Source organism: Cygnus atratus, chromosome 10 (genome assembly GCF_013377495.2).
Source record: "Cygnus atratus isolate AKBS03 ecotype Queensland, Australia chromosome 10, CAtr_DNAZoo_HiC_assembly, whole genome shotgun sequence".
NCBI classification, from domain to species: Eukaryota; Metazoa; Chordata; class Aves; order Anseriformes; family Anatidae; genus Cygnus; species Cygnus atratus.
The window spans coordinates 14,945,662-14,971,018 of NC_066371.1; the positions used below are offsets into that span (position 1 = coordinate 14,945,662).

Sequence of the window (25,357 nt, forward strand, 5' to 3'; positions counted from 1 at the left end):
GACGGGGCGGCGGTGGCGGCGGCGGCGGAGGGGGAGCGGGAGCGCGGCCGCGGCGGGCGGAGACCGGCGGGTGAGGAGCGAGCGGACGGCGAGGCCTCGCCAGGCGGGACGGGGCGGGGCGGCGGAGGGAAGCCGGGAGGCCGCTGCCTCCCTTTGTGTGGCCGCCGCACGGCCGGGCCCTGGGCACCGAGAGCCTGTCACGGGGGGTCGTGCCCCGGGCCGACGGGCCTCGCTGTCCCGGTGTGTGCCGTTGTCGGTGACGCCTCGGGAGGGCGGCGGGGCCCCTTTCGAGCCCTGGTTCCGCCCCCCCCCGTGCCCCGTCCCAGCAGCTCGGGGCCCGCAACGGGCCGGTCCCTCCCGAGGGACCGCGCTCGCTGCCGCCCTCCGTGTCACTGGGAAGTAGGGAGCGAAATGTGGGCTTAGCGCCCCGCGGGCTCGTTTTGAGGGCGTTATCGCAAATGTGCGTGAAAACTGCCAGTTTAACGAGGTCAGCCCGGGTAATCCCCGCGGCAGCCGGGCTGGTACGGCTTTGGCTTCCCAGAGAGGCAGCCTCCCACCTGTTGTGTGTGTGTCGGTATAAATATGTATTAGTGCTGCCCTCAGAATTTCTTATAGAGATCCCAGAGCTATCTAGGTTGGAGAAGACCTTCGAGATCGCCAGGTCCAACCACCAGCCTGCCATACCGGGTCCTGTCACTGAGCCACGTCCCTTAGCGCCACCTGAATGCCCCTGGGGCAGGACTCCCAGCCGCCCAGGGCAGCCCCTTCCAGCCCTTGACTGCCCTCTCTGTGAATAAATTCTTCCTCCCACCCAATCTAAATGTCCTCTGGTGCAATCGGAGACCCTTTCTTCGTGCCCTGCCACTTCTTACCTGAGAAGAGAGACTGAGTCTATGTGGTGGGCCATTTTTTGGGTGGTGTGAGCAGGAGGACCCTGAGCTGCTGTGGCACAGGAGGTAGCGTGGTGGTGGCGGTGGGCATTCTTGGTGCGACCACTGAGGGACTTGGGAGCCAGCAGTTACGTTGCAGAAAATTGAATTATTGATTCCCGCGGTGTCTCCTGGCTTTCTTTCACCAGTGGGGACTTGTGTTTTCTGGCGTGAGCCGTTTGACGCTGCACCTCTCAGATAAAAGTTAGAGGCGGTGCCAGACGCGGCGGGCCGGCGTCCGGTTCTTGAATCTCCCGCTCGTGGAGCACGGAGCTCCTCTGGGTGTGCGTGGTCTGAAAACGTCCAGATTTCTGAACAAGGAACCGATTCCCCCTGGGGGCTGATTTTTGTTTGGTTGTATGAACTAGGTAAAAGCAATAATTTTGCCATAAAGTGGTTCTGTATGTTGTATGTGGAATTTATGGGGAAAAAATCAGACTAGACTGCTTGCAAGTTGAAATAGATATATCTTTAATGAAACTGTATGGCTAGTCACTTAATGTTTCTTGCCTGTGAGGATCAAAGTCTTTGCTGTGAAGACTTGCACAGGTACATCACCACTAGAGAGGCTAATGTGTGTGTTTTGACCCTAAAAATTCTTGTATTGTTTTTATCACTGTACTACTCCATGTTGTGCAAGTTTTACTGCTTTCTAGTTTTTGCTCTCAGGTCAGATATCACTTCTGTTTACTCCCTGCTCTGCCGATGAATCATTCCCTTACAAGTGGCTGTGAATTCGGCATTGTGTATTCAGAAACGTTAGAGAAATGTGTTTTTTTCTGCAAAAGTTACAAAAATGCCTAGCGTTCTGTCTACAAAATTACTTTGTAGAGTCTCTGCTAAGCTAAAAAAGAAGTTACCTTCTGCTTCTTGCTTTTTCTCTGTATTTTGAATTACTCAATTTGTTCTTTGACTTTAATTATCTGTCTACTCTCAACTTTCTTCTCTCTCTCTTTCCTTGTTCTTGTCTTTCAGTTTTGACTGTACTAACACCATTGCTGATTTGATACTCTTAGCGTGTTACCTTCTCCCAGTATCTGTACTTGGCCATCAGACACTATGAGGAGGCTGGCTTTTCGAGGTGCTGGTTGTACTCTGGTAAATCTGGTAAATTATTGATTGTATGTGCACCATTCTCTCCATTCCTCTGCATTCGGCTTTTGCTTTTCCTTATCCTAACCGTTAATTATTCCTACCTCATTTGTATTCATCTCATTTGTGTGCTCAAAATTAATTTTGTCTCTAACATAAATGCTCTGACGCAGTTATGTTGTGCTGCCATACCTTGTAAAATCAGCTGAGTACTTGCTAGAATAAAATCCCTTGATTTGGTTGGAAAACGGGAATAAGCTGGGACAGGTGAATCTATTCTGTCCTCAGCATCTTAGACAGCTACAAAAAAAAAAAGATATTTTTATGATGCTGTCACTAGAAATTGGGAAGGAGACAACAACTTGTTCTGTAAATAACCATCGTTGTTGGACAGTGGCTATTCGTTTGCCACTGTTCATGTTGATAAATTAGAAAATATGACTCAAAAAGAAGGGGGATTTTTCTACTTCTTGATGATCAAGCCATTTGTCCTGCACATGAAGTGGGAGCGGTAGGTCATACGATAGTCCAGACCTTTTTTTTGGCTTGAATCTAAGACAAGGTGTTCAGTAGCAGTTTGAATCTTAGTTTGTCATCTGTCATCTTCATGGTGGTCTTTTTATTTTGTTTTGTTTTTATAATTTGAGGTGGGATGAAGTGCTTTTCCACCCAAGCTGAGCACTTCTCTCTGCAGCTTTTTCCTTTAAAACAGCTGGTCTCGTTCAGTATTCATGCATGGGATGAGGAATTGAAATGTAAATGGTTCCAGAATGTGTCCTCCTGTCCTCATATCCTCGTAAGAGCTGCTAAATACAGCTTCATCACTGCGAGCCCTGGGCTATCTGGCTGCTGCTGTCAGTGACTTAAAACTGCAGGGCTGTTTTGACCTCCCTTTACTCCTGCCGATTTTCAAGGAGGAGTCTGGTGTTTAGATAAGGCTTAATTGAGCTGTGGTATATGAGAAATGCATAGGACCCATCATAAGGCATAGTTAGCTTAATAGCTAGCTCTCATTGGAGGGTTTGGGTGCAATGTCATGAGTTTAAGAACATTTCTCTTCATTATAGAAGAAGTTGGATTCCATGGGTTCCAAGAGGCGAAGAGCAACCTCGCCATCCAGCAGCGTCAGCGGAGGAGACTTTGACGATGGCCACCACTCCACAAACATACCAGGCCCCAGCAGAAAGAGGAGGAGGCTCTCCAATCTCCCAACTGTAGATCCTGTTAGTACCTTGTTTTGCACAAGTTCTTTCTCCTGGGGATGCTGTATTCCCGTCAGGGAAGTGCTGGATTGTAAAGTAGGCTGTGCTCTTCACAGTGTATGCTTAGAGGGGCGAGTGCAGCCAGAGCATTTCAAGCTTGCACATCTGATGGTCATATTTAGCTGAATTCATTGTGCCCTGAAGCTTGCTGCCCTGGCTAAGCTTTGTTTAGGATCCATTCAGCTTTGGCTTGTTCCTAGCTGCCTGTTTTCATTTTTTCCTTTCCCATTTTCCTTTTGCTGCTTTTTTTTTAGCTGTTGATTTTAGTAGATGGAAAGAGACTGGAGAGAGAGCTGAAGTAATAAGGTGCAGAAATTGAGAGCTGTGTCTGAATAGCAAGTGTAGAGAGAGAGAGAGGTAGGGAATGGCACAGGTAGAGATTGCTGAAACATGCAATGTCTTTGTTCTGCATTTGAGTTAGCAATCCAATTTTAATTAATTGCAGGGCAGAAGAACCCCTGTTGTAGTTCTATGTCTGTAACTTGCAGAGAGTTGTGCTGAATTAATCTACGTTTTGGGTGTTTCACCTAGAACTGGCACTGAAAGAAAGATCCCCATATTAAAAAAACAAAACCAAACAAGAAAACTCCCTAAAAAGCTCCTGCAGTACCTGGCATGCTTGCCAGGTATTATACTAATGCATGAGATATGCCAAGTTCTGCTTTAGAGCACGATGTACGTGGGCAGCTTCCCTTCACATTGTAAGCAGGCCTCAATTAGTTACCTCTTTAAAGTCTTCCTCTTTCTAAAATTATCTTATTGTTCTTGCATTTTAGATTGCTGTATGCCATGAACTCTACAACACCATCAGAGATTACAAAGATGAACAGGGCAGGCTCCTTTGTGAGCTTTTCATTAGGGCACCAAAGCGAAGGTAAGACCCTTGTTCTTGTTAAGCGTTGAACCTGAGATTTAACCAGGGAGCAAACGGTTATTGAGGAATACGTTACCATTAATGGCTGTGAAGAAATTTAAGCTATGTTTGTCACAGTGTCACAACAATGTTTGATCTGAGTATTTGAGTCCAGTTACTCAATGGGACATCCTGATGTTGGTGCGTGGTTTTGGTCAAAAAAGGGTTCAATCTTTTTAATTGAATTTGTTTTAGGTATTTCTTGTGACAAATAAGTTTGCTAATAGAACACTGTCTGGATCTTTTAGCTGTAACAAAAATGTATTGGAACTGTCTTTGTTTCATTTAGTCACAGATATGTATAAACCTCAGTGGTGTGGTTTTGATTTTACTGCTTAGAACATAATGCCTATTTTTGTCATTGCAACAGAAATCAACCAGATTATTATGAAGTGGTTTCTCAGCCAATTGATTTAATGAAAATCCAACAAAAGCTGAAGATGGAGGAGTATGATGATGTGAATGTTTTGACTGCTGATTTTCAGCTCCTCTTTAACAATGCAAAGGCTTACTATAAGGTGAGGAAAACATATATAAAGCTCGAATTCATGGGTTATAAAAGTGATAGAGATACATTCAGCTTCTCATTTGGTTTTACAAAAATCTTTGTTTTGCCTTTATTTTTGGTAAGAAAGCAACATGTGCTTACTGTCCTTGTTTGCATATTTTTCCATTACGTTGACTCTGTCTTTGTGAGATATCTTGCTATAGTAATTTTTCTGTGGGGATACTGTACAATAGCATGGTTAGAGTCTTTGTGTTCTTTTCCAAAACCAAAAAGCAAAAACAGAAAAATACTGTTCTATCAAAGCCTTCATATTTTACAAGATATTCTGTGTGACCTTTTGAAGTAGATTTTTTTTTTCCCAAAAGGAAGAGTTTATAAATAACAGTGAGTGTACAGAGAGGTTATTGAATCTGTCTCTTCCATCGGGCACTTACTAAAATGAAAAAAGGCACATTGATTACTGCGGTCAGTGGTGACAGATGGTGAGTATATGTAATGTGTTTCACCAAGGCTGCAGCCTCCTTGTCAGTTCCTCCAAACTTGGTACGCATTTTATTTCAGATGTTGTTTATGGGTTGTATTGCAGTTGCCGTAAGGAAGGGGAGAAAAACTGGAATAATCTCATTTAGTGGAAGCTGTGTTAATTACATAAAATAGTGAAATTGTATGTAGTGACTGAGATGATATACCAAATCTAAAACTTTGCTGCTAATATTGCTTTTAACATATCTGTGGCTTTGGTGGTGGTCCAAATGATTGCTTTCTGAATAACCCAGCCAGTGTAATCAGGTGGCATTCAGAAAAGCAGTGCTAATTTTGTGTTTGTGCGTATTTGTAGCTTTTTTGAAAAAGAATCAGATTTATGTATTAATGCATTTATACATTCTGGTTACAGTAGGAAGAAGCACAAAGACTTCCAAATTCATTGGGTACTCCTGAAGTTTTGCAAGGCAGTTGCTTCCCCTTAATGTCGTCTTTTCTGTTTTTTTACATGAGGATAAGGAATTGATGGCAGGAGACAATGACTAGAATTGTACAAAATGCGGGATGCCTTCGCCTACCGAATATTGGGCTTAGAATTCTGCCTGTATTGTAAAAATCTTGCATGTAGAATAGGAAGCAGGTAGCCATCTTTTGAGGATGTAGGAATGTTGACGCTGCTAGAGAAACACGGAGTTGAGAGGTGAAGGAATGGCGCACAAACATAACCTCATCTTTTTTTTGTCTTATACATTACCTGAGCAGTTCCAATGACACATTTAATATAAGGAAATCTGATTCATTAGCAAGGTCTTTATTGCAGTAGGTACTTTATTGGTAATGTTAGACTACAGTGGAAACCTTAGGTTTTTTTAGTATTTTTGTTCAAGTTATACTTTTGAGCATCTTACAGTAATGAAGAAGGGAGCCGACTAGCTTTTAAGTCTGGTCTTCATAACTTAGTCTGATGTCTAGAGAATATTGAAATCTAGCAAGGTAAGCTTAGGAATAATTTTCCTGTTGATTTCTCATCTATATTCTAAGCTGTCAGAGACTGAGTGAAGTAGAGTGTAATCAATAGTAATAAGGGGACATATCTGCAGCAACACCTGAAGCAGGCTGTGGCAGAGGAAAGGGAAGGAAAAATATAAAAGTGGGAAAGCAGCCTTTTTTCTGGGTAATTTTCTTAGTCGTGTTAATAGGCACATGCTTGTCTGTCACTGACAACTCGGTATTTGCAAAACTTAATTTGCTGACTAATCTAGCTCTTCCCCAAAATATACTTAGATAATGTAACCAGGTGTTAGCCTGTTGTCAAGTTCTTTGGCATTTCACAGTTAATACCAAATTATGGAACAGTGTAAGTCATTGCAGTGCTTACAGAGGTATTTGCACATCTGTTGGCGTTCTTCTTTGGTAGAAATGAATTTTCAATTGCCGTATAATAGCAGCAGTATTGTCTTAAATCATGTTTCATAGAATCATGTCCTAGAATGGCTTGGGTCGAAGGGGAACTTAAAGATCATCTAGTTTCAACCCCCTGCCATAGACAGGGACACCACACACTAGATCAGGTTGCCCAGGGCCTCGTCAGACCTGGTCTTGAACACCTCCAAGGATGGGGCATCCACAGCTTCTCTGGGCAGCTTGTGCCAGTGCCTCACCACCCCCTGAACATTTCTGGCCATAGTGTTAGTTAGTATGTTTTAAATATCAATACTGATGTGCTGCAACAAAACCCAGTGATCTCTCAAGATTCATATAATGTGCTTGTCTAAGCCTCTACTCAAGTAGTTTTATTGCTTAGTTTTCCCAAAGGCTTAAATGCTTTGGGGTGATAAACCTTACATTTTCTAGTGCTTATTACCATTCTTAATACCTCTGTTAAAGAACCACTCATGCAAGTATTTCTGAGGTTTTTCTATTATTTAATACATTTCAACTAAGAACTTATAAATTTCCTTCAGATAGGAAAATTTTGAATTTAAAGAATGTTTATATTGTTAATTTGTTTGTTTTGCAGCCTGATTCTCCTGAATATAAAGCTGCCTGCAAATTATGGGAGTTGTATTTGCGCACAAAAAATGAATTTGTTCAAAAAGGGGATGCTGATGAGGAAGATGAAGATGAGGAAGGACACGACCATCAAGGCACAGAACTAGTAAGTGTGGTCATGACAGCTGCAGCTGGAGGAAGTCATGGCTCTGTATGTCAGCTGACCCTGAGAAGGAGCTTGGCCTCCGTATTTGGAAAGGCATTCAATCTCTTCATAGTTAAATTACGCTCCAAAAGATATTTTTTACACAAGTTTAGTAGTTACTGGTTAATTATTTCACAGCATCGTGTGTATGTTACATTTTTGTCTAGCAAAAAAAAAAAACACCTGATGTTTTCTGATATGGATAAAATGCGGTTCTGGTTCACGTGAAGTTAATATGATGTGTGCTTGATATCACACCAACATTGAAGTTTGACGCAAGCAAGCTTTATGTCTAATGATACAGTTTTCCAGTGTGGGTCCCATTCAGTTAGTGCAGCTGTTCCTGGAGTGTTTTATAAGCCAGATATGACCATAGGAAGTTTGGGTTTGTCTGTTTTTTCTGTTGTTGGGATGTATGTTTTCACTACTGTTGGCTATCAAGTCTGTTCTAACAGTATGTAATGTGTATCTGGCAGTCTATAGTGTGAACATGAAATTAAAGTTTTCTCGTGTGTTTCACCTACATGCATAAATATTGTTTTTCAAAGTTGCATACATGTTTTATAGCTGTTTTTTTTCCTGTCTTTGAAAAATAAATTCATATAGTTCAGTGCAAATTGAAACACTGTACTTTGGCTGTTACTGAAACTGCTTGTGATTTAATTTCTCCTATTAGTCATCTCCAGGGTACCTGAAGGAGATTCTCGAACAGCTTCTTGAAGCTGTAGCTGTTGCCACAAACCCATCAGGACGCCTCATAAGTGAACTGTTTCAGAAACTTCCTTCTAAAGTGGTGGGTATTTTAATAATAATGATTTCATTCTAAGTTTGAAACATGGAAATCTATATAAATGATCCCATGCACCATTATGCAAAGTCTGGGGATGCGGTTCTTCATTACTGTCTCATTAGTGGCAAACTCCAGCTGTTTTTAGAGCTTCTTTGCTCCTGCCCACTCATTCCCAGCCCTGTCTTTGCAGGTGGGGGTTTGTCCTGTTCTGCCAGTTTAGTTAACTGTTCTTTTTTGGTTGAGTTTTTAATCTTTGTAAATCTAAATTCACTGTTCTCATCCAGGGTGTGGCATAACAGGTTTAACCAGCAAAACAAATAATTTGAAGACCATTACCATGTATTTTGCTTGCAGTCAGAACTGTTTCATCTCATCAATAAACTGATGTAAAGTAATTGCAGATATCTGCCTTAGATCTGACTCTCCAAATTGATGCCTGCTGCTATGTTTATGAAGCTTACACTGTTCTCACCTGCATTTAATTTTTGCTAATAGCTCATAGAATGTCTCACAACTGTTTGTAATAATATATATATTTTTTGTTTTCCAGCAATATCCAGATTATTATGCAATTATAAAAGAGCCCATAGATCTTAAAACTATCGCACAAAGGATACAGGTACAGTAAGCTTATTAGTATATCACAGAATGCTTCTTTTTAAACAAGTCTGAACTAAAAGTGATAAAAGCTAGAGTTAAAGTGGATAGGAAAAGCAGTGCATTTTTCCCTGCTACTGAAAAATAGGAACGCTCTACTGATTCAGTGTTCTCTCCTGGCTTAATGCTGCAGAAATAGCTGTGCTGAAGGTCTAGCATTGTAAACCATAGTGTGCTGGCACTGGGCTTGAATATCCCGGGTTCCTTGATGTTTAACGGTCTAAAGTAATTCCTTGGCAAGTACTGTTAACATAAAACATCGATGTATTGAAGCGTGGTCATGCATTATCATCACCTCGTTATGTTCTAGTGCTGTAAATAGATATTTTGTACTGATGCATTTTTTGTCTCACTTTTCCAGCAATTTGAAATACTGTTCTGTAATTCTAGCATTTTGTGTAATAGCAAAGAATAACGCAAAGGCTAATTGAACTAGAGGATAAAGGTGAAATAACATGTTGTCAGAACCCTTCAAAATTAAGATAATCTACTGTATTAAGTTTTTTTTTCCTATCTTTTACTTAGTGTTCGTATGATCAAGAAGAACTTAGCACTTCAGTTGTGTTTTTTTTTCAAAGTACTTACCTGTTTTTTATAAACATGTTCTCTTTATTCTGTAAATGTTCTCTTTATTCCTTATGAATTCCCTTTGCTTTTGACTTCATTCTCATGCTGTCTGAAGATTGTCAATAAGCAATGCTGGTTTTTCTTGTGTAGAATGGGACTTACAAAAGCATTCATGCAATGGCCAAGGATATAGATCTTCTCGCAAAGAATGCCAAAACCTACAATGAACCTGGATCACAAGTGTTCAAGGTTAGTTTCAGCTGTTAATAGTTAAATCAAAGTTCAGATTTTCCTTACAGTTTTCTGTGCTCATTTTTCATTGAACATATTTTTAGTATAAGGCCCTGAAAACTGTTTCCATTTAAAAAACAAGCAAACAAACAATCTATTGCTGTTTTTTCCTTATTTATATTCCCCTTAGTATAATTGGAATATAAGCTATATTTTTTTTCTAGACATATATGAGTTTTTTCCAATTAAATTTTATCTCAGGACATGAGTTAATGACTTCTTTGGAGGAATGGAGTATCCCGTTACTTTTGTGATTGATGTTGAAATGGCTGAAACTACAGGTTAAAATGATAGCAGTAGTCAGCTATTATCTCTTCATAGATCTCAGGAACTGTTTGTGTTTTTCATCATAAGCTTAAAAAGCAGAGTAATGCCTTCTTTGCATAGTTCTTGAAGATCCTCTTTCCTTTATCTGTACTTTTATGACCAAATTACACCTACAATCTCAGTTAGTCAAATTGTTTTGTATCTAAATGTATAAAAAAAAAAGCAACCTCATTTTTGTTTTGATTTGAATTACTCTAGCTGAAAATAACGTTCTTTGTTTTCAACTTTAAACAAAAAAATTCTTTTTGACAGGATGCAAATGCAATTAAAAAAATATTTAATATGAAAAAAGCTGAAATTGAACACAGTGAGTTGGCCAAGTCAAGTCTCCGAATCAGGTACTGGAAATAGAGTTCTCTTTATAAATTCATGAAAATCTCTGTAGATATTCCCTTAATTTCTCTGTGGCAAATATACGGGGAAATAATTGCTTGAAAACTCATTTTATTGTTATTTTAAAAGTTATAAACCACAGAATGGCTTTCAAATAGAAACTTTTTATGGAAATACTTCCATGGTGAAATATTTCTGTGGTAAACTTGATTGTCAAAAAAAAAAAAGTGTAATCATCTCTTTTAAGCTATGACCAACTTCCACCATATGTGTTTGTAAGTTAGTAACGGAAAAGGAACAGTGAGGAAACAGTTTCTTTGTTTTGTTTTGATGTACAAAAAATGATGAGTATTGTTGAACCTTGTTAGGGCTTGAAACACAAGAGCTCACAATTAGGTAGGGGCAGAAACACAGCAACAAGGCCACAGGCAACAGATATGTAGAACAAAGTCCGTATTATATAAACTCTTAATTGAAAATCTGTTTCTGTCCATGAAAGAGGCACAAGACACTGAAGATCTGGACTTACAAATCAGAGGAGTAGAGTTTGGGTCTTGAACAGGCAGGTATAAAACACTGTTGACAGTTGTATTTATTTCACAGAAAGATTTTATTTGGGAAATGGTGCTTCCTGTGAAAATCCATGGTGTACAGAGAAGTGATGCAGTCATTATAGATGTTTCTAATCTGAAATGCAATTGGATTTATTCTTGTATAGATTTTTACTTCTGAGTACCAGTCAAAAGTAAGTTTAAATATTATTTTCCAGTATGAGCTGCATCATTTATCTAGGAAATAAATCAATGTCTTGCAAGTCCTCCAAGGAGTTAGGAAACTCTTTCTAGGGTAGGCTCTGTATGTATTTGCGCTCTTTAGTAGCATGTGATACTAAAAGATAAATCCTGTTCATGTCCTGTGAAGGTTTATGTGGTATAATTGAGAACCCTAGCACTCCCTTCTTTTACTGAAAGGCAGGTTTTATTCTGTTGCTTTTTTGTGGTTGTTTTTCTTTTGTTTTATTTTTCTCCAGGAAAACGTTTAGATAGTGTTAGTCCTGAGCAATGCATTTAATACTATTATGTGTGAAAGAAATGAAAGTTATCTGCTTGATTATTACCGTTTGGTGCTTTGAGATACTCAACATATATAATGGTTTTCCTGGCTCATTCTCAGTGTTAGCGTGCTTCCCATGTTTAGGCGAATCATTGTCAGAGCTGTTGTTGCCAAAAAGGGCAATATAAAAACAGAAACTTTGTTAAGGAGTAATTCTTGATGTATATTCTAACAATTTCTCTTAAAAGTATGTGTGGTGCCAGAAGATCTTGATTCTACAAACACGTAATGTACATAATGTATTTGATTGAATACATATAGGCCCAGAGGTTTTCTATATAGATTGTGGCTTTTATTTTTTCCTTACTGCATTGATGAAGCTCAGGATGTCCCAAGTGGTATTTAATTTGGAGACTTAACTGTTTTTCTTCAAAATAAAGCTATTTGCACAAAAAGGGATGACAGATAAATCACACTGATATTTGTTAGTTGAATTCCTCTCTTACACTGCCAACCCATTTCTACTTCTCAGCTCCTTTATTCTAAGTGTTCTTACATTCTCAATGGACCTACGAGGCCTGAAGTAATCTGAATGTCAGAATAATTGACAGCTCCCTTCTTTGTTTCTGTAACTTGGCAAAAAATATTTATTTGTAGTGCCTGAAACAGGCTATAATAGTACTGAACTGCTTTTGTGTGTGTGTGTGTGCAGTTTCTTTTGTTGCGTTTTGTTGTTGTTGTTTTTTGTTTTACACCAAAAAAATGGGTGAGAGGAAAGCGTAGTGAAAACCAAACCTTTCACCTGCTGTTCTGAAGCATTTCACTGGTTGCTCTTTTTATTGCACCATTTTTCTTTCTGCATGTGTGTTTTTTTTGCTGAATCCGCATCACAGAATCATTTATAACTTGTTAATCGTCTCAACAGGGGGTTTCTTTTACTTATTGCTGATTTTGGTAAAACACCCCCACAAGTTCATTTAATTTATTATGTTTTTCTTCTGGGTTTATGTCAGTTTGTCTTTGGATCAGGCTCCAGCTCCTCATAATGCTACTAACCAAAGTCCTGCAGCTATGTTGCCTCAGTGTCACAAGTAACCGCGCTCTTCCAGCGCAGAGTTCTTTGTATCCTTTGTCATACTAAATTGCTCTCTGTCGGTGCATTTAACTGTCCTCCCTTAAATAAAGTCACACAGTAAAGTTGCTTGAAAATATGCAGTGTCGACTATTGGCAAAACACGATGGATCTTTATGATTAGCTTTATGTGGATGCAAAGGAATGTTTTGCTGGCTGCTTTCACTGCTGTTGTAGGCTGAGCTGTGTGTATAGCTATTAATCCTCAATCTAAATGTTACCTCCTCCTGACTTTTTATAAAAACAAAATCAGTATTAAAATGCCGGGGCCCTAAATGTATCGTAGTGTTACTTTACTTTTAGCTTTAAAACATATATTATTTTTTTAATCCATCTCTGGACCTTTTGCCTGCACTGTCAAAGTAAGTCTGTAAACAGCTGTATTCTTGCTGCATCTTTCCTTGGCTAAGGTGGGCCTCTTTTGTTCCCCTTTCCTTGGCTTGTCTCTCCTACCTTAAGGACTCCATCAAATTTGACTGCTTCCAAGCTGACAGGTCCTTCCTCACAGGGTAAAGGCAGTGTTGGTGATGAGAGAAATTCTTCTAACAAATATTATCGGTAAGTAAATTGTGGACTTGGAGGAAAAGCTGGGTTGTCATCACATGAAAATACTGATTTATTTTATTTATTTTTTTAATTTCAGTTGGGAGTGCTCTTCAATGATCAATAGTGACTTCAATACTTTTTATTTCAAATATATTTTAGTCATATTTATTAAGTGTAGTTTAAGAAGTTACTTTGCTGTAATTGCTCTTCCATGTTTGATTTTAGATTTAATGTTTCAGAACACCTGTCATTAAATACTCCTGTGTACAATTATTTCATTAGAAATGTTGTGAAGATCAATATGCTAAGCTTCATTACAAAATAAAGCAGGTGAAAAATCACATGTAAATAAACTGTAAATCTAGGAAAATAGTATTTGGAGGCTGAAAAGGAGTAAGTAGGACTAAATAATTAAGAGAAGGAAGATGGAAACCAATGAAGCCTGTAAACCAAAAGTATTGGATTTAGGATGGACTTCTGGCAGACTTACTGGGTAGGCTTGCTTACTAGAGGCATTCTGGTTTGTCCTTTCATTCATCAGTTGAGAATTTTGGTACATATCAGAAGTATTGTGTCTGCAGTCTGAGTTACTGTCTGGAAGCAGTACTACTCCTGGCAAATTCTTTATGCGTACTCTTGAAACCATGGCTGAACACTCAGCAGCAGTAAGGCTCTTTCAGATGTTGAGCATTTGTACAGAGTTGGTGTCATTTTAAGCAGCACATCCAATTTTTTCCCAGATTTGACTGCTGCTGCAGGGCAAGACTGAGCCCACTTCTGGTGTGAAATGCTGTGTCCCAGGTTTGGGAGAAAGAGAATGATGCTGAAGAAGTCATTGTGTGACCATAGTCACTTAAAAAGGAGAGAAGATCCTTCATGTGCAGGCACTTCGTGTGCTGAAAAAGCTCAGATAGTGCTGGGGGAGAGAGAGAATTAGGTGTATACAGCTTAAAGCGTGCTATATTTCTTCATGTAGACAAATCCTTATAAAATGGGGTTAAATAACAGTGTTATTAATTGGGAGTATTAATTACACTTGTTACCCTTCCCAATTAATAATTCAAATACTCAAGCATTCAAAGTAGGACAGGATATATACAGCTTGAGCTCTAGCTTTCTGATTGCATGTCCAATTTTTCAGTTTGAAGGACCACCCCAAAGAAGGAGGCAGACTCATGGGTCATTAACAGTTTCCCTTGCTAAGCTCTCCATATTTATTATTTTTTTTTTGGCATAGTCACATGTGTTTTCCTGATAACGTAGGTAACCATCACAAGTTCCATTGGTTTACTTACACACTCAGGATGGCTGTTAATGGTGGTTTGATAATGAGAACCTTTTGCTATTTTTTATTTCTGAAATCTCTTTTTTTTTTTTTTCTTTTTTTGTAGTAACAAAAGATCAGCCCAGGGGGATCGTTTATCAGCAATTACTATGGCATTGCAGTATGGATCAGAAAGTGACGAGGATGCAGCTTTGGCTGGTAGGAGCTGAAACGCTGTTTATCTGTTTATTTTCTTTAATTAATATGTTTGGAATAAGCAAAACTGTACAGCTCCTGATCTCTTCAGATATCTTTATTGCAAAAATATTTTGCAGTGTTTCAAAACTCAGTTTATAATTCTGTGAAATCCAGTCCCTGTTTCCTCTGAAGTATGAATTCATAAGTGTGCAGCTGCTAAGATGGGGTAGGCCAAACTGGCTTGTGTGTCTTGAATTTAGCGTGTATATTTCCGAGTATACTTGGGTGTTCCTTGCCGTAAGAGATTCACAGTGCTGTGGTTGTTTGAGAGAAATCTCACGCTTGTTCATTCTGGCTTATATTCTCTTGCTGTCTTGTGCCATTGGGTCCGTCTGTACCTGTTCCTCAGACAGATCAACACTACCTCCCAGCTTGGTGTCGTCTCCAAACTTACTGAAGGTACACTCTATCCCCTCATCTAGGTCATCAATAACGATATTAAACAAGATAGGCCCCAGTACCGACCCCTGGGGGACGACACTTGTGACGGGACGCCAGCTGGGCTTAACTCCATTAACCACAACCTGCTGGGCACGGCCCTCCAGCCAGTTCTTTACCCAGAGAAGAGTGTACTTGTCCAGGCCGCGGGCAGTTTCCCCAGGAGAATACTGTGGGAGACCATGTCAAAGGCTTTGCTGAAGTCTAGGTAGACTACATCAACAGCCCTTCCCTCATCTACCGGTCTGGTCATACGGTCAAAGAAGGAGATGAGGTTGGACAAGCACAACCTGCCTTTCATGAACCCGTGCTGGCTGGGCCTGATCCCCTGAATGCCATGCATGCGCCGTGTGATCTCACCCAAGATGAGATAACTTCCGTAACTCCATAACTTTCCCTGGAACCGAGGTAAGGCTGACAGGCCTGTAGTTCCCTGAATCCTCCTTATGGCCCTTCTTGTAGATGGGAGTCACATCAGCAAGCCTCCAATGCTCTGGGACCTCTCCAGATAACCAGGAACACTGATAGATGGTGAGAAGCTTGCCAATCACCTCTGCCAGCTCCCTCAGCACCCTAGGGTGAAGCCCATCTGGTCCCATGGACTTGTGACATTCCAGATGGAGGAGCAGGTCTCTAACTGTCTCCTCCTGGATCATGGGGTGATTCTCTACCTGAATCACAGGGGACGTCCAGGTCAGGGCGTGAAGTACCCTGAGGATAACTGATCCGACTATTAAAGACAGATGTAAAGGTGTTGAGAACTTCAGCCTTTTCCTTATCCTCAGTGATCACATTCTCTGCTGCATCAAGTAAAGGATGAAAATTGTCCTTGGTTCTTCTCTTGCTGTTAATATATTTGTAAAAGGATTTCTTGTTCTCTTTTACTGCAGTGGCCAATCTGAGTTCAAGCCAGGCTTCTGCCTTTCTAACTTCCTCCCTGCATATCTTTGCAACTTCTTTGTAGTCGCCCCAAGTAGCCTGTCCCTTCTTCCAGAGGACGTAGACTCTCTTTCTTCTCCCGGAGTCTCAACAAAAGTTCCCGGTTCACCCATGCTGGTTTTCTTCCCCTCCGGCTTGCCTTACGGGACTCAGGAACAGCCTGCTTCTGTGCCTTTGAGACTTCCTTCTTGAGGAGCGCCCAGGCTTCCTGGATGCCTTTGCCCTTCAGGAGTGACTCCCAAGGGATCCCTGCAACAAGTGTCCTGAACGGGTCAAAGTCCGCCCTCCAGAAGTTCAAGATAGCAGTTTTGCTCATTACCCTTCTGACATCACTAAGGATAGAGAACTCTACAATTTCATGGTCACTCTGCCCAAGACAGTCCCCAACCTTCACATCTCCCACCCAGTCCTTCTCTGTTAGTGAAGAGCAGGTCTAGTGGGGCAGCTCCCCTGGTAGGCTCTTGTACCAGCTGTGTCAGGAAGCTGTCTTCCACACACTCTGGAAACCTCCTGGACTGATTCCACTGTGCAGAACTTCCTTTCAGAAGAACTTTCGTCTCAGAGCAGCTTTCTGAAATGTTTTTGTACATACGGTATATATTTTGTTTTGTTTATGTTATTTCTGTTATGATGGGAAATGAAGCATCTTTTCAATATACATTTTGGGCCATTTATTTCATACCCAGTAATAAAATTGTATTCGCTACCATTTTCCATTGGATAGAACGTATGTTGAGTGGTGGGTTGTTTTGGGTTGTTTTTTTGGTTTGGTGTGGTGGTGTTTTTTTTTTTTTCAAACACTTTAGATCTTGCTGCAAGCAAAAGCATTTTTATTCCTGGTTAGCCTAGACTTCAGTTTTGGCTCCCTTTCTTGGCAGATGTGGGGAGCAGTTGCTTGTCTGAGTGTGATTGTTAGCTGCTGTTCTTGCAGACTTTAATTCTGTAAAAACACGTAGCTTTTTGTGTCTTTGTGATTTAAATTCTTGAAGTGACTTAACCACTTTCAGGTGTCACCTTTACCATGGACATTAATGTCATTTTCACGGGGTCTTTTTCTATGTGTCTGAGGTTTTTGCTTTGACACTGTTGAAGCGCTATCTTTATTGCGTTCATTGAAGAAGGAATTTTTTTGGCAGACCTCTGTCACACTTAAGATTTTCCATCCTCCAACATGCTACTTGGACATCCCTGTGTTTTCAGTCTCTGGATTAAAAAGTTTTTCATTTAAACTAAGCAGTTTTTTTATTAGTTGTTCCGGTATCATGTCTCTTTTCTTTCCTCCAACACTCATTAAAGCAAATGAGATCGAGGCTGCATGCATGAACATAGAGAGAACTTTCTCCGTCTTGATATAGAGAGTTACATCTGTGAGCCTCTTCGATTGTAGCAGTTGCCTAAGCAGTGAACAATCAGTTTCCAACATGGAATTTATCCACACAGTTTCAGAGGCTGTCATGATGTAAAGGAGATTGTAGAAGATTTCCAGCTCAAATGTACTCAATATGAGCAGCTTCTGCAGCTACCTGAAGTATAAATATGTAAAGACAGGCATAAAAGGTCATTATAAATTACTTGTTTATAAGTATTTCATTTTACAAGTCTGGATGCTGCTCTTGGTTGTACTAGAATCTAGCTTCGGTTACATTTTGAGCATTCATTGTTGTCTAGGTGCTTTGGGACCTCGGGAGACATTGATTAAAGCAAATTACTTGCTGAGTAAAGACTAAGTTTCTTCCATATACATTTGTATGCCTTCCTAACTCTGTTCCTTCCCTGCCATAGCATTGAGTAAGGGTACACATATGGTTTACTGCATATTTCTGCTGTACCTGCTAACTGTAGTTGAGGTAACAGCTGCGTGAAAAGGGAATAACTGACTGTTCCTCTGTGCTGCCAGCATGTTCCTATGGGACCTGGTGCTACTGAATGCTGAAGAATCTACGGTCTTGCATTATGTGGCTGGTTGTACAGCCAAATGTGGATTTTTGTCTTCTGATCCAAATATTAACTTCTTCAGTTCTCAAGATAATGTGTTTCCTGTTAGTAGAACGTTAGCATTTTCTGAGTATGTAAGAATATATAGTGGTTGACACACATCTTTTAAAGAACATACACGTTATAATGAAAATGTTTGTAGTTGTATTCTGGTGTTATGTAAACACTTTCCTTTTAGTGCTTCTTAAATTTCCTTAGATTTCATTTTGGGGAATGTCTTGTGTCCCACTTCTTACACAAAGGAAGTACGTTTCTTGTTTAGGGTATTGAACTGCCTTTTTGCTGTCTGCCATGTCACAGAATGTTAGCATGCTTGTTTCTTGTTTTTCTCTTACATAAAAACAAGTTCTCCTTTTTCTATTCTGTTCCTTTTTGATGGAGCAGTCAGAACTGAACTGTTTGAGTAAACAATAGCAAAGACAGTATTTTGTTGCATAATCTACTTTGGAAATTTATTTTACTTGGTAGCTGCCTCTTAGCCATCAGGATTTATCTCCACGTTCAGACTGGTATGTTAGGTGTGGGGAAGAAGACAGAGTGTTGCCTTCAGTCTTTTGTTTTTCTACCTGAGCGATTCTGTCCAGCTCCTGCTTTGCAGGCTGCCATAGTAGCTGCTATGCCATTATGCGATGCTGGTTGGCGTACACGCGCCTGATAATTTTAAGCATCTCCTCTGAATTAGTAATGAACGTCTCTGTAGTGTTTGCGCATCTGCTGTGGTCTGCTTGTGTTTTAGCTTGCATCTAACTTGTCTGGTACACTCGTGTAGATCTGCAGTGTCAGACTGCAGAGGAAAAATGATAGTACTATGTTGATATGCAGTCAGAATGTCCTCTGGCTTTGTCATCATTTCAATACATCTTTACTGAAATTGGGTAGAAAATTTGAAACATTGCCAGCCTCTATTGAGAAATAATGAAAATGCCAGCTGGAAACTTGGCTTGAGTGTTAGAGAACTGTCTTTTGTGTAACTGAATTATCCAGCACGTCACCTGCCAAGCTTTCCTCTAAACTGGGATTCGTAAGAGAGCAAACAAGGATGAATAAATAGCTGTGTATGCAAAAACACATAGATTTTATTATTATGCCTGTCTGCAAGGTACAAATTATGCCAACTGTATTACAGTGGAGTAGAAGGGTTGGCCATTTATTGCTTCCCATCCTATATTTCTGTTGCCAGTGTTTTTTCATTCTGTCTGTGTTTCTGTTGCTCAGTAATGTTTCTCCTAATTTCATCTGCAGTAAATGTTACTTCATCATAGTAGCTCTTTTGTTCGTCCTGATCCTGAAGCATAATACATACTTCATACAGACAATAGGAAAAGTCTGCTCTGAACATCTTATAAAGTATTTATTGATTTTATGCTAGTTACATAATAATTCTAAAATGTTTATTTCTCCTTCACTTTCTGCATATTAAAGGTGAGCTCTAGTGTCAGACTTGCCTGTTAAAGTTCAGATTTTTTTTACTTGAACCGGGATTATTATGCAATTACTATATTATGGGATTATTATGTAAAGGATTACAGAAGTTCTGAAGTAATCTTTTTTGATATATATTCAAAAATTCATTGTTATTTCAGCCATTTTTCCCTAACAGACTAAAGACCTTTGAAAATTCTAGACATGGTTTTTCAGTTCATATTCTTGTAGTGTGCTCCAGTCAGATAGCAGAATCACAGTAGTTCAGTGTATAAATGTGTTTGGTACAAATATTAGTAGTAATGGTTTGACTGGTAAATAAGGGCGTAGCTGTTTTTGTAGGTAGTGTGGTTGAATAGTTCTGTTAACTATGAACACTTCCGCATGCTTCTATATGTAGGGTGTATTACCAGTGACTGAACTGAAGGCTCATCTGATAAGAGAACTTGCTATCTAGGTAAAGTGTGTTGTTTGTTTTTGTTTTTCCCATCAGCTTGGGGCTATGAGGTGTAGCCATTTGTGAAGTCCTTTTCTGGGTTGTGAATCTGACTACTGGAGAGCGGCTGAACACCCTCAACTGAGGGTCTGCATTTTGTTCTGGTTTACTTCTCTATTTGAAAAGTCATTAAAAAAATCCACTCTGACTTGTCCTGCTGAGAGTTTCTCATTTTTCCTTTCTCTCTGTGCAGCTGCTGCTCGTTATGAAGAAGGAGAATCTGAAGCTGAGAGCATTACTTCCTTCATGGACACTTCTAATCCTCTTTATCAGCTTTATGATACAGTTAGAAGTTGCCGAAATAATCAGGGCCAGCTCATATCTGAACCCTTTTTCCAGTTGCCCTCTAAGAAAAAGTATCCTGATTATTACCAGCAAATTAAAACACCTATTTCATTGCAGCAGATCAGGTAAGAAAACAGAATGCAAACTACCTCTGGTGCGATACTATTCAAAGGCTCCTTTCATTTCCAGCATCCTTAATTGTGGTCAAGTTGCTGACCTCTCATGTAGTGATACCATTTTTCCTCTGTGCTTTGTTGCTGCTTGTTTTGTGTCAGTCTGCATCAGTCTTCTAATCATCTTTTATCAATGGCTGCCATCCATGGGTTTATTTTCCACAGTGTTTCATTAGGAATGTGCCTGGGTAGTTGCCATATCAATAATTCTGAAGGCTAGGTGCACAGCAGATGTGAAAGCTTCTGCAGAACACTCTGTTATGCCCTTCCCTTTACCCTGATGGCATGGTTACCTCTTACTGCCATGTTTCTTAAATGAATAGTCTTCAGCAACGCGAACTGTGGAAAGGTGTTTGCAATTATATTCCTTTTGTTTAGGTCACAGTCTAATTGTAGAGAATAATTATTTTCATTCATGATGTAGCTAGTCTGGAGTAAAGTGCTAATGCAGCACACTGTTCATAAATCTGTGAGCCATGAAAGATTCCTCAGTTGCCAGAGCGCAGCTGTGGGATAAAAACCTGTGTAAAAAGAATAGTGAGCTTATCTCAGGCCGCTAAAGCCCAGGGTAAACTAATATATTCACCATGTTAGCTCCATCGTATGTCAAGGTGCCAAGTGCATTAACAGGTCTTCATGGCCTGAATAGCTTCAGGTGGCCCTGGCTTCCTTCCCAGGGACCTGGGAGCCCCATTTCAGGCCCTGCCTGAGCTACATGGTAGGAGTGCTGGTCTCCAGCCCACCACAGCCATGCCCCTGCCTGGCCGTGGACCCCCACTGATACCCCCTGCACTGACCCAGACCTGACCTGTGGGCTGACTTCCTAGCGTTGCCTTGGGCCTGTGTGGATGCGTTCAAGCACTGCCTGCCCAATGTCTGCTGACTGTGTCTGATCCTGCCCTGCAAGCTTGGCTTCCTGGCCTCACCTCGCACCTGCCTCATCACCAAAAGTTGGCCGGATGGTCTGGATCTGGGTCAAACCTGAGTGCTCGTAGCTGGCAAGGCCCCTGCCCTGCTGGCCATGTTAATGTGCCTGGCTCCCCTTCCCATAGGGAAGGGCCAGCCATTGGTGCGTTAAAGCACGTCTTGTATCCTCATGTATAAAGTTACGCTAAAACATCTTCCTTTAGAATAGACTGCATTACAGCCATAGGAAATGGTGTTGAAAACCAGGTCTGCAGGAGAGGTGTGACAGTGTTTGGTAAAGCAATAGTCCTTCTTCAGTGGGTCCTCACACTGCTAGTGTGTTTAGAGTAGATAGTTCTGTAAATTATAGTTATACGATAATACAATGTGCTGGATTTGGAATACTTTTTTAATAAGCAGTGTCTTTGTTAAACTGGAAAGTAATAAAACCTTTCTTACCTGTCTGATGTGTTGGGGAGCAAGTACAGAGATACAATATTGGTTAGCTGTCCATCAGTGGCTTTAAAGCATTTTTTTCTTATGTCTTAGTACAACAGTTGGCTTGGCAAAGGAATCATCTTTTCTTGAATGAAGCACAAAACACATCTGTTGGAAAAAAGATGAAATTGAGAACATCACTGGCGGTTTTCAGGGAGCTTTTTGTCTGAATGTACCGAAGGGTATTTGTTGGGAGAAACCTTGTTTTGAAAATGTACTTGGTATCAGGAGAAATAATTTGCCATAGGGAGGCAGCTGTTACTCTACTTTCCTTACAGAGTAGGCAGGGTGCACCTGGCTGTTTGAGCAAAAATGACACTCAGATGTATATATAGAACTTTTTTAAAAAATGGCATTTCTCATTGCCTGAGAGCTTAGAAAACAAAAAGGTACAGACAGTCTTCTTAGAGATAGTGTTTTTAATTCCTAAGTTAAAGTATGGTATTTATAATAGTCTACATTGTTTTAGCAAATTCTGAAATTCAATTATTGTTTAAATTGCCACATAATCTTCTCTTACTATGCTTAAGAAGCCTTGAAGTCATGCATATGTGTACTTAATTAATATGCTTTAGGGAAAACTGAAGCAATCATGGTTTTACTGATATTTCAGCTATGTCTTTAGGTATTCAAAATAACCACTCCATAGGGGTGGAGAGGTAGGATTTTTTGGCTTGGGGTGGAGGGAGGCACTTCTTTGTGTGTTTGGAGATGCACATTCAAGGAGCACATCTGTTCATAGACAGGGACAGAGAAGTTAATTGTCTTAGCAAAAAACTGAAGGTGTTAGAGCATACAGCCTGGCATTCCAGTCTCATACCATTTTCTGCATTAGCATCTGGATACTTGGGCTATATACTGTCAGAGTGGACTGTGAAAAGGGGGCCAAGTATTCCCTTTTCCCTCTTTCCCCTATCCTGGTCTGCTGTCACTATAAATTTTGCAGCTAATCCTGTATTTCAGGAGTCCGTGTTTGTTAAATGCAGGAAAATCCTTACTCGATGATTTATGATAATTACAGGGAGTGTATCACAGGTGTGGGTGTGTTTTGTTTGCTTGTTTTAATGAGATGCAGATTATAACTGTCCCAACCTCTTGAGCGCTTTGAGCACTAAGAGCCTCATTGACTTGAGCTGAGTGCTGATCCCAGGCCACTTCTGGATGCGGGAGGTAATCCTGTTGATGGCTTGAGTTTCCTGCTAGTTTCTTCCTGCCATGCTCTTCACAGAAGTACAGAATAGTTGGGGTTGGAAGGGAGACCGTCCCCTCCAGCCACCTCATCAAGCAGGATCACTCAGAGCAGTTTGCCCTGGACTGTTCCCAGCTGGCTTTGGTGCATTTTCCCTGATGGAGACTTCTCAGGCAACCTGGGTGACCAGTGCTAGTGTTTGACCACCCTCACAGTTGTTTTGTTGCTGTTTTTTTTGTTATTATTTGTTTTTAAAAAGTTTTGTTTTTTTTTTTTCTTGTGTTCAGATAGAATTTCCTGTGTTTCTGTCTGTGCTTCTTGTCCTGTCAGTGGGCACTGCTGAGACGAGTTTGGCTCCTTCTTCTTTGTTCCCTCTCATTGGGTGTTTATCCACACTGATAAGACACCCCCCAAACCGACTCAAAGACAACAAACCACAGAGCTGCAGAGCAAGGATATCCCCTTTAAAAGTGATGCTATGAAGGCTGTGATTTTTAAGGGGTGGTAGAAGTGCATGGTATGGAGGATATTTTGAAAACTTAGCGTGGCTAAAAGTCTCTAATTCAACAGCTGGAGGAATAGTCAGGAAGCAACGCAGGAACACAGAACATGCTGTTAGATGGTACACAAGTGCTGGATCCTGGCATGCTTACAAGAACTGTGATACTCATTAAATTTTATAGTGTTAACAAATATGATCCTGAAGGCAAGTGAATCAGCCTTTTCTCCACCAGGGAATTCCCTGGCAGCTGTCCTCTCCTGGTCTGCATGTGAGAGGTGTGTGTGTGTGTGTGCGTGCAGGGGCACTGCAAGCATCGCCTTTATTGGCATGCCCCAGTGTCTTCTGCTCTAGGAAGCTGGGGACCTTAGCTGGTTTTTTTTTTTTAAAAAAAAAAAAAAAAAAGTGTGGATCTAGCATAAAGCACACTTGGTTTTGTGTGACATCCACTTCTTGAGCATTTTCTTATGAACGTTCATTCAGTTGTACGTGACGTGGGAATTTAAACTTCACATTTCACTGAACTGGAGTGGGTTGAGATTCTCTTTAAACTGGAATTAGTGTTGGCTTTTGTTATCTCAAGATTAATTATTTGAGTTGAATTTATAATAAAAATGATCATCTAGTGAATAGAACTTAACTTGAAAGAGTAGAGACTGCTATCTGGGTTAGTCTGAATGTTTATATAAATAACAGCTTAAACCTATTACAAGTTAAGATCTTAACCTAAGCATTACTTTTTCTTTTTTTTTTTCCCCAAAGATTTTATTATTACATTGGCTTTTGGAAAAATAATATGTCACTGTTATGGTTTGCTTAATTTATAAATGTGCCAACTGGGAAAATGTTAGTTTTGGCCTTGCTTTGCAAAATAAACTGATGTTTATAAAATTCTTCTGTTACAAGACTGACAACTATTAGAGAGCCTCCAAAGGAGGACCACAAAGATGGTGAAAGATCTGGAGGGCAACACGGATAGGGAGCAGCTGAGGGCCCTTGGTTTGTTCAGCCCAGAGCAGGCTGAGGGGAGGCCTCATGGCGGCCTGCAGCTCCCTCACGAGGGGAGCGGAGGGGTAGGCGCTGAGCTGCGCTCTCTGGGGACAGCGACAGGACCCGAGGGAACGGCATGGAGCTGGGACAGGCGAGGGTCAGGCTGGGTGTTAGGGAAAGGTTCTGCACCCAGAGGTGGTCAGGCCCTGGGACAGGCTCCCCAGGGCAGTGGGCACGGCACCGAGCTGCCAGAGTTCAAGGAGTGTTCAGACAGTGCTCTCAGCCATCGGGTCTGATTTTTGGTGGTCCTGTGTGGAGCCAGGAGCTGGACTCAATGACCTAGTGGCTCCCTTCCAATGCAGGATATTCTATGATTCTTTGATAATACTCTAAATTGAGAAGAGGCATGATACTTGAGTTCTGCTGTGTTTGAGTATAATTAACTTCTCTGAATAGCCTTAATTAATCACCCCGTTGTTCACTGACAGCAAGTGTGTTGAGGAGGATCACAAGGTAGGAGGTTATTTGCAGGCTGTAGCAGGATTACTTTTGCACCTCTGGATTTTTCACTCTTCATATTTGTGGTCAGAAGTTGTCTGTCTTTCAAAACCATGTGGGCTAAGTCTTGATTATACTTTTGTGCTCAGGCCTTTGAATTCAACTGTGAATGTAGGTTGTTCGCTTAAAATCAGATGGACTGCACCTCGTGTATCTAGTTGTGGGTAAGCTCGCAGTAATAGAAGGAAGATTTTATTTGATGGTAAGGTAATTTGGATGACAGCTCAGCCTTTTGTAAGACAGTCTTTCTTCTTCCTCTTGTCTTCTGACTCTGGGTTAAGATTTAATGGAGTGAGAATTAAGCTGCTTTTCTTCACTCGTGACCTACTGTCAGGGTCTTCACTTCTCCATCAGCTTAAAAATTCTG

The 25,357-nt window shown here is 40.6% G+C and overlaps 1 protein-coding gene across 5 annotated transcripts in view; it reads left to right on the forward strand.

Moving 5' to 3' along the window:
* Positions 1-2: 2 nt before the first annotated feature.
* Positions 3-25,357, forward strand: part of PBRM1 (polybromo 1) — a 64,165-nt gene continuing 38,810 nt past the window's right edge. For 3 of the 5 annotated variants that reach the window (XM_035547022.2, XM_050712818.1, XM_035547028.2), the window contains exons 1-12: positions 3-70; positions 3,089-3,244; positions 4,060-4,157; positions 4,567-4,714; positions 7,208-7,345; positions 8,061-8,177; positions 8,725-8,793; positions 9,549-9,647; positions 10,269-10,354; positions 12,994-13,092; positions 14,472-14,563; positions 20,086-20,302. In XM_035547022.2, coding sequence (XP_035402915.1) covers positions 3,104-3,244; positions 4,060-4,157; positions 4,567-4,714; positions 7,208-7,345; positions 8,061-8,177; positions 8,725-8,793; positions 9,549-9,647; positions 10,269-10,354; positions 12,994-13,092; positions 14,472-14,563; positions 20,086-20,302 — 1,304 coding nt within the window. In that variant the 5' untranslated portion in view covers positions 3-70; positions 3,089-3,103. The remainder of the gene's footprint in view (positions 71-3,088; positions 3,245-4,059; positions 4,158-4,566; positions 4,715-7,207; positions 7,346-8,060; positions 8,178-8,724; positions 8,794-9,548; positions 9,648-10,268; positions 10,355-12,993; positions 13,093-14,471; positions 14,564-20,085; positions 20,303-25,357) is intronic. The other 2 variants (XM_035547026.2, XM_050712819.1) reach the window with 1 other exon arrangement.